We start from the raw sequence: 10181 nt of genomic DNA, 5'->3' as shown, positions 1-10181 counted from the left end.
CTCTACCTGCTTTGCTCCCCACCCTGCCCCCTATCCCCTCCCGCCCCCAGTGGTCCCACCTTTATTACACTCACAAACCCCTCCCATCTTTCCAATAGCCAACCACAGGGCTAACCCAACACTACCTCCTCCATCTTCCCACTACTATCACACCTCCTCAACTAAGATGTACAAGCATACCTTACCTATGCTCACTGCATGCACTCTCCTTGCATATCTTACATCCTACCAAAGCTCCATCATTCCCCCACTCAACCACTACCACTGTACTACTACTCACACCACCACTCATGTCTCACCCCTCACTCAGCTCCCCTCCCACCAACTCAAGAACGATCCCTATGCACCCCCCACATATTCTACCAACTATATTACTCAAACATAAAGCATCCCTACAACTTAACATAGCAACCCTCCCACCATACCTATTACCCACAGAGCACAATCATAATGTTTCCCTTATAAACAAACACATTCAAAAACTGAGAAAACTAATAACCTCATGCATATCAAAACTAGCCCTAAGTGGAGAAATCCACCCCAACCCTGGCCCTATCATCTCCAACCCCAATCCTCATAAGACTAGAAACCACAACTTCTACCATATTACAGCCAATAGAAAGCCAAGTGACTTCCTTCTACTAAGCCTAAATAAGTATATCCAACAGAGTCCATGAACTCCATGCCACCATAGACTTGTACTCCCCAAATATAGTCATCCTGACAGAAACCTGGCTAAAACCTCACATTACCAGTGAGCAAATACTCCCTACAGGTTACGGCATACTAAGAGTAGACCGGCGAAACAAGAAAGGAGGCGGTGTAGCTATATTATTTAAACAGCATCTAAACAAACATCCAGATATTAAAATCATCAGCTCCACAAATACGCAATGAAGAAATACATATCAACCTCAGAACAAAACCATCAACATAATTGGATGCTACTTCCCATCTGGCCAAAACATCCCTCCACTAGAAAACCTCCTCAGCTGGTCTACCCACCATCTCCCCCAAGAAACTATCATTTTAGGGGATTTCAATACTGACTGGCAATCTTGTTCTGGCAACAATCCAACCCATCATGTAAACCTTCATGGCTTCACCCAACTAGTCCAGTCGCCAACCATAATAAATAAAAACTCCAGCAAGCACACTACCCTGGATTGGATACTAGTCAGTAAGAGCCCCCAGTCATATATAACAGGCTGCTTAACAGATAGCCTCGGTTATCACTCCCCAACATTCCTACTCAAAAAATACCTATACCAAGCTAAACCTGTCATCTACAGTCAAATATGTAAAAAACTAAACTTTAACCCACTCACATTCATCTCATCCCTCAAAGAATGTAACTGGCATCCTCTAAAGTACCTCAGTCTAGATGACACAGTTGAATTTTTTAATACTACCTTCCTGAGCATCCTTAATTACCATGCCCCCATAAGATTTTCCAGAACCAAAGCACAACCCTCCCCATGGCTACAGAAAACCAGCAAGTCAGAAATGAAAAACGGGGATAAAGCCTGGGAGCACTGGCGCAAAACCAAAACCCTCTCAACTAGACAGTAATTCCTAGAACTACGCAATAGTCAAAAACCTAATAAAACAGGACAAATTCCAATACTACCAGTCTGCCCTAGACTCCTCACAACACAGTCCCAAACAATTCTGGTCCTCCATAAACTCCATCCTCCACACAGGTAAAGTCAGTAACCCTCCTCCTAACATCCCTCACTCCTCAGAAAATATTGCTACCTCATTCAACACACACTTCACCCAAACCATACTATCACTAGCTAAACACCACAACCCCCCTCCCCTCCAACCCACACCTTCAACTAGTAATCTCCCCACTGCCTTCTCTTTTTCTCCTGTACCTCCCTCCAACATAAAAAACTCAACTAAACTTAAACCCACCAAATTAACAGCAGACAACCTCCCAAGTGAATACCTACAAATCGCAGCTGATGCTCTGGCCTACCCAGTATCCATCTTGATTAACTGATCTCCATCAGAAAGTTACGTTCCCACACTGTGGAAAGTATTGCATATAATTCCCCTCCACAAAGGTGGACCCTCCACAGAACTAACCAATTACCACCCCATAGCTATTCTCTCTCCACTCTCCAAAATACTAGAGAGATGCATACACTCTCAGGCCTCAGACTACCTCCTTACTAACAACCTCCTTTCCAGAACTCAGCATGGTTTCTGACCAAACCATAGCACCACCACGGCTTTACTCTCCTTTACTAACACTATCATTCAGCATAAAAACAATGGCTTTCTCTCCTCTGCTACTTTCCTAGACCTATCTAAAGCATTTGACATGGTCCCACACAAACAACTTATCTCTGTCCTCAATAACCTATCCTTCTCTCAATCAGCCACCAGCTGGTTTCAGAGTTACCTGTCTGACCGCCAACAATCCGTTGTATGGCAGAATGACATATCTCCCCAACTACCTATCTCCATAGGGGTTCCCCAAGGATCCATCCTTTGACCCCTACTCTTCTCTGTTTACACCAATAATCTAGCCTCTGCCACCAAACATGGCACACTCATACAATATGCAGATGACTCAACCATCATCTGCTCAGCCCAGTCCCAACCCAAACTGCAAAAAGTCACACAGGAAGCCTTTTCCTCTGTTGAAACTTGGTTATCCGATGCCCAATTAATACTCAACCCAAACAAAACTAAACTACTCATCTTCCAACCCACCAAACATACTCAAAACAACTCTCACTTTAACATCACAGCAAACAACAACACCACTATATACACAACTGAAAACACCAAATTGCTAGGAGTGGAAATAGACAAACTAAAATTTGACATTCACACATCTATGACCATAAAAAATGTCCACAAAAAACTAGGAGCGTTATACAGAAATAAGCAACTTCTCACCAAAGCAGCAAAGATTTCAATAGCAAATTCCCACCTTATCTCCCACCCTACTTTATGCCTCTCCAATATATACCAACCTACGGCAATGTGATCTAAACAAGCTAGAGACCTGCTACAACAAAAATACCAAATTCGCCACAGGGGCATCCTACCATAGTCACCACTGTCTCTCACTTGCTGAACTGGACTGGCTTGAACTCCCTCACCTCCTTCAGTGGTATCAACTTTCACTCGCCCACAAACTAGTAAACCATCCACTAAATGTCCCATCCCTCCAGAATCTACTCCAACCCTATCGCACCACGAGACCACTAAGATCCAGCAACAAAAATCACTTGCAGATCACTAAAGCCAATAACTCTGCCGGTGAAGCACTATTCTCTTGCACCATAGCCAAATTATGGAACTCCCTTCCACCCACAATTACCTCCGTACCATCATGCACTCACTTCAAAACTTTACTAAAAGCGCACCTAAAAACATGCTGGCTATGCCCTTGCAACTCCCACTCTAATATCACTCACCTCATCCAACCACTACCTTTCTTTCCACTCCACTAACTACCTTGATTATAGCAAGCTCAGATGCTCATAAGCCTAGTACTTATTATACAGCAGGAACTTCTTATTGTAACATTTGTTAATGTCTGTTATGTACTTCACAGATAAAGATTCTAGTTGTCTACTGATGTACTATGTTCTTCATCTGTAAATATGTTGCAAGTAATTGCTATGTTAAATTGTTAATTGCTATGTAATCCAATGTAACTACTGTCTGTTTATTTTAACTGTGGAGCTTTTCTCCCCGGGCCTCCGCTGAAAATGGACCTACAGCCAGTCGGACACTCCCGGTCAACAAATGTAAATAAATAAATAAAAATAAATAAATAAATGGCATAAAAGGATGAAAACCCTGGCTGTATCCTAAATGATCTGGGCTTGGCTAAATGACCTAGGCACTGCAAGAGCTGAGGGGGAGGGTTGTGGCTACTCGCCTCCGTCTAGAGAGAAGAATGAGGTTTGCATGCAAAGGCTCAAGTTTCTGTTGGAGACGGGAAGCATCTACATATCTTAACTGTTGAATGGAATGTGACTTGAGCTACTGCTACAACAAAGATGGGGATCATCCCTTATTAATCTGTATACTCCCCCAAATGCACATTCCAGCACCCAAGAGAAATAAAGATACTCCAAAATACCTTAGTCAGCCAGCAATATGATGACCCAGCTATCCCATTTCCTTCCTCTGTAGTGAAAACCCCAAATTCCACTGAGCCTACTGGTGAAGGGTTATATTGGGGTGTCAACCCTAAGCACAGCAACCCAGTGAAGAAGGAATGATAGGAATAAGCTGGTGCCTGAAGAAAGCAAGTAAACAGCAGTTGGTACAAAAAAGAACAAAAATTATACATATAATCTATATCTGTAACATAGATGTGTGTGTGTTTGTGTATATAAACTCTACCCACAGCTCTTCAGTTTTAGTCCAGTACCTGCCTCTCTAATAAGGAAGTTCCTTCTTCAACTAAAAACTACTTCTGTAGCTGTAGACCAACTACCATCCGACTACCTAAAAATGGCTGCAGAAGTCATAGCCTTCCATGTGTCCATACTAATAGGTCTATAACAGAAAGGTATGTCCCATCACTGTGGAAATAATCCTACTTCATACCACTGCACAAAGGTGGCATATCTACAGAGTTTAATAACTACAGATCGATAGCGATTCTCTCCCCCCCTCTCCAAAAAATTAGAGAAACACATCCATAGGCAGGTGATGCAATGCCTAACCTCAAATAACTTTCTCTCAGAAAGACAACATGGCTTTGGGCTCCAGCACAGCACCAATACTACTCTACTACATTTCACCAATTTAATAAACCAACATAGAAACAATGGTATGCTTGTGTCCACTATATTCTTAGACTTGTCAAAGACATCTGACATGGTCTCGCACCAGCAACTGCTCATAAGATTCTCCTCAACAGGACTTGGACAATACTCCATGTGGTGGTTCCCTAGTTACCTATCTGGAAGGCAACAAGCCATTAAATGGCAACAGACCTACTCCTCCTTTCAACCAGTTACTGCAGGTGTCCCTCAGGACTCTATCCTGGGTCCTCTACTATTTAATATATTTATTAATGACCTCCACTCACCATGCTAGTTTAGTTCAGTATGCAGATGACTCAACATTAATCTGTCTCTCCTCAACAACAAATAAGCTCCAAGACATTACCCAAAAGTCTCTCTCCTCTGTAGAAACCTAGCTCAAAGTATCAAACCTCTTACTAAAGCCCAAGAAATCCAAGCTAATGCTTTTCTCCTCAAAAGCTGCCAAAATCAAAAGCAATCTTTTACCATAAAGTTAATACTGTCATTGAAACATTCACTGTAAACTTTTAGGCATTATACTAGATGACAGTCTCAAATATGACTACCATATACCGCACCCCATTAAATTTACACACCAGAAACTTACAGATACTGCAAAAAAGCTCTAGACACCACCTTCTTACTGCTGACTCTCATACGCCACTCTTATCCTAACAAACTTAAACAAAATTCAAAGAAAGAAACGTGCCTCCTGCTACAATAAAATAGCTAAATTTGCCATCAGTCTCCTTCTTAGGAACCACCATTGTCATAGCTTAAAACAACTAAACTAGCTTGAACTGCAAAACTGTCTAACATATTCAAAACTAACTACAGCACACAAACTTAATCACCCAGAAAAATGCCCTGCACTGCAAAATTTATTACTACCCTACTGTCCAGCAAGGGACCTCTGTTCTAGTAACAAATTCTTATTACTTACAAATAAGTCAAATAATTTTGCAGAAGACTTGCCTTACTCCCAGTACATTGCTAAACTCTGGAATAGTATCCCCATACAAATAAAATCTTCAGACAAACTCAGTAGTTTTAAACCACTGCTTAAAATCTTATCCAGTCCTGGTCCTGTACATGCTCATCACAAATACTCTCCTTAAATATAATATTCACAATCTCCTACTGAAATGACAAAACAATTACAACTGCTGCCGGTACAAGTTGCATGTGTGCTTTCTCTTCAATAGCGTCCACCTCTGTAAAATCTTAGAATGTTTAAATGTAAACAGAAATGGGATTACTCTGTTTGACTGGAACTTATGTAAGCAAATGGAGCTTTTCTCCATGGGCTTCTGCTGAAAATTGGTATTACTCAGTCAGACTTTCCTGGTAAATAGACAAATACATAAAAACCCACCAAAATTAACTTGTTCTAGTAAACTCTTGCTGTACTAAAAATGGGCTCAAACTTAATGCTAAGAAGTACTTTATCACTACAAAATGAAAATGTAGTTAGAAGACCTTGATACTTGGGGGTTGATAGCTCCCCCTCTTTTGACCATCATGCAACAGTTGTCAGGAAATACTTTTATTTAGCCCAGTTAATTGCTAAATGAATATCAAGATCTGAAGAGGCAATCAGCACTGATCAGGCCAATTATTGAGTACAACACCTCTTTTGGGATGCATCTCACTAAACATATCACACAGTTAGAAAGACCCCAAAGGTCCCTAAACAAAAAGATCACATGAGCTATCAGGAGAGGCTGGATGCTTTATTCAGTGTCTTAAAGAGTTTTCACGGGAGATCTCAGGCATTCTTACCATGCCATTACAGATCAGATTATCCTGGACCTCCTGTTCCCCTGCTAGCCCAATATCTCCACCAGTATTAGAACCACTGGCCTAAATCTTCACCAACAGATAAATAAAACATGAGGGACAGTTTTATAATCCAGTGCCTCCCAAACCTCTGGAATAAACTTCCCCTACATGTTAAGCAGTATGAGCGTACTGGTATGGTCCTCCTGGTTAAAGGAGATGTTGCCTAAGGGAGGGTAGTAGAAAGTCAAGAATGGTCATGGTTGGCTTTAGAATATCTTTGAATTTATATGGATTCATGACAATCTGTTCAAATTTCATTTTATCAAACACAAATATTCGAAAAGCAGACTGATTGAATATATTAAGAAAAAACAAAAGCAATGTTCTTGCTGGGACAGTAAGCCCCTCCTACACCCCTCACACTCCCACTAACTTAAATATACAGCTTCTGAGATCATATAATACTGAAGAAAAGGGAAAATGACCCTATCTCCATTTTCAGCAATGATTGCAGAATACGGGTCTCTCATGATTTCTTTTAGACAAGCATTTCATTCAATAACCACTCTGAACAAAATGCATTTGAAAAGATATACATACATACATACATGTGTGTACATAGATACATATTATAGCTTTGGAATGCGCCACTCTAGCATGCTTCTGGGAGAGGCACAAAATACAGGAATGGTAACTTATCACCACAGAACACTCAACAAAGATAATGCTCTGTAAATTTGTTTTCAATGGTGATAATCACACAGATATTCATATAAAAACAGAAATTAAGCATTTGTCACCAAGCTGTATCTGAGAGGCTTACAGTCTTCAGAACATACCTGGGATGTTGCCAAAGTCTCTGTATATACGGAAATCAGTGTCTGATGGTATAACACCACTCTGAAAAACCTCTTGGCCAACAACAGAAGCAAAGGGATGTTTTGCTGCATGAACATATGCCTGCACCAACCACGGATTCTCTGGACCTGTAAAAGGAAAGCAAGTAAGTAAAGCTATCCTCTCAAGCACACTAGGTCAGCAGATAGATGCACAGTACAGGCATTCAAACACTCTGCTAAACTAAAAAAAAAATCACAGCTGACCCAGTTAATTAGTACTATTTTCAGTCATTTTAAGCAGACCTCAACTAAAAATGTACACTATGCTGTGGCTATGATGGCTGTAAAGTTACAATGTGCTGCGGCACATTAATGTGTGGAAACAAGCTACAGACGTATATACGATATGAAAGTAAAGACATGTTAGGAACTTACCATAAATGTAGATGCTTCAGTAGATTCACTCATACTTAGGATGTCCTGGCATGCAAGTATCCTACAGTCAGCCCAGCTTCAGGAACTTTACCCTCACCTAGGGCGTCAACTGATGTCCTTCCACCAGACATATCCAAAACAGAAATTTGCAAGTGAAGTCCCCTGGTGTGTAAATTGCTCAATAATCAAAGGCTAGAACACTATTTGACACAAAAGTACACACTGCAGCACTAAAAATGAAATTAGTTGCACTGCACTTAAGTCCATACTCTCTCAGACCAATTTCAGCACAAAGTCTTCATCAGTATCCAATCTGTTCATGCCAAAAAGGCTGCCTTATATAATCTCCTAATGATGACATCATCAAACAGTGACCAGTGTGCAAAGTATATAAATGTTGTTGGTGTGTCTTTCGGCTTTTTCCCAGTTAGGGGTCACCACAGTGGAACTCCAGTCCGCTAATGATTGGCAGTTGATTTTTACGTGCTGAGTTGCCAGCCCTAATGCACAACCTTCAACGAAGGTACGCCCATTCACGCATGTCTCCACACGGAAGATGCTCTAGCTGAGAGTCGAACCGGACAGCGTCTTACTGTGAGGTGACAGCGTTACCGCAGCACCACCACCGCGGATAAATAGCATAATAAATACATTGTTGCATAAATGCACCATGTATAAATAAAAGTACAAATATAGCTATGAAAAATGAACCTTAAAATACATCATCTTAAAATTTTTCATTTAAACCAGGTGTAAACAAAGCACCCAAAATGATAATCCATCGTTTTTGGTTTTTGTCTAAAATTTGTTGTCAGTCTAATTTATTTCTACTATTACATCTTATCCCTGTAAACCTAAAAGAAGCATTACTGTGCTTAAGTGCATGTTTGAAAAGTGAACTTGTTTATTACGCCTAATGTCACCAAGGTGTTCAGAGATCCTTGTTTTAATACTTCAACCAGACATGTCAGGTCATCGATAGTATAAACAGTGCATCAGATTAGGTCGTCTTCAGATACTTCTTGCCCCCTCGAAGGCTAGGGAGAAGGCCCTAGTACAAGAGCCGCAGTGGACATGATGGTACAAGCTCCTACTGCTCTCAGTCCACCCCAGAGGAGACTAATCTCGGTCTTCCTATGGAAGAAAGACAAAATTAGGGATGAAGGCTTGGTGGGAAGGTTTGCAATGAGCATAAGGGAGTCACCTGAACCCAAAGGGCAATAACAAAAAGACTACAGAAAAGGAAAAATGTGAGAAGTAGGGAGTATGTTTAGACTGCAACAATGAATCCACTCAACACCTACATTTCTGTTAAGCTCTTCACACAACTTATTTCATAAGATTCACTGCTACAATCTTTGCATAAGAAAAAATTCCCACTGCACAAAATCCTAGGGAGAAGGAGACTAGTCAATTGAAGATAATGCCTTGAAGGATTTAAGAAGAAAACCTTGCCCTGGCCCTACAGGTTACACTGTTTGAAAAGATGTACACAGAAGACCAGGTAGCTGCTTCAAGAACAGCTTAAGGAACTCTAGTTAGGAAAGCTATGGTAGCAGCAGCTGTATGAGCGAGCCTTTATCTGGCTAGTGCTGGGTTTGTCATTGTGAGAGTAACAAAAAGCAATGCAAAGTGCTAATCATTTAGATAAAGTATGCTTAAAAGGTCTACCCTCTTTCTCCTTTGCATAAGGGACAAACAGCTGATCAGACATTGCAGTATCTTAGCTATCTGTGTACATTAAGGGAATGCATGCTATTCTCTGCAATTCTGGGGATTTGGAAAACAATGGCAAATGAATAACCTAATTCAACGTAATTTCTGGTACCACCATAGGCATAAATGTAGGGGTTTGTATACAAGGATACTCTGCCATGGTGAAAGACCAGGAAATGTTCTATTATAGACCCTGGGGATCAAGGGGCTCATAGAAAAAGCATAAAAAGAATATATGCCTCTGGGAATGCTGCACTTTCACCGAACTTTTCAGTTGCTTGTTCAAATGACAGGCAAACAGGTTTAACTTCTGCTATACCCAATAACCTAGTCAGATCCAGGAAGACATCACTGTTTAACACACATTAATGGAGGTCTGCTTGGGATCTGCTTAGCCTATCTGATAGAACATATTCTGATCTGATGGGATGTATGTTGCAGTCAGTGCTGCACCTACATTTAAGGCCGTTGCCCAGGCTTGCAAGGCTAGTCTGCAAAGTAAGAAAGATTGATTTGTTCATTGCATGTTTTATGTACTTCATCACAGTTGTATTTGTATGGTCTGTTCTACTGTAAAACCCCTGCTTCATGGAGGTGGAGAAGGTTTACAGGGCAAAGA

General features: G+C 40.9%; 1 protein-coding gene across 1 annotated transcript in view; it reads right to left on the bottom strand.

The window, feature by feature from the left end:
- Positions 1-10181, bottom strand: part of ERMP1 (endoplasmic reticulum metallopeptidase 1) — a 1021143-nt gene that overhangs the window by 775720 nt on the left and 235242 nt on the right. Inside the window, exon 5 of the mRNA XM_044067197.1 lies at positions 7412-7558. Within this exon, the coding sequence (XP_043923132.1) occupies positions 7412-7558 (147 nt within the window). The remainder of the gene's footprint in view (positions 1-7411; positions 7559-10181) is intronic.

This window comes from Protopterus annectens, chromosome 3.part1 (assembly GCF_019279795.1).
Source record: "Protopterus annectens isolate FY-2018-M chromosome 3.part1, PAN1.0, whole genome shotgun sequence".
NCBI classification, from domain to species: Eukaryota; Metazoa; Chordata; order Ceratodontiformes; family Protopteridae; genus Protopterus; species Protopterus annectens.
The sequence above is the reverse complement of the archived record's forward strand: the minus strand, read 5'-3'. Positions and strand labels throughout refer to the sequence as shown.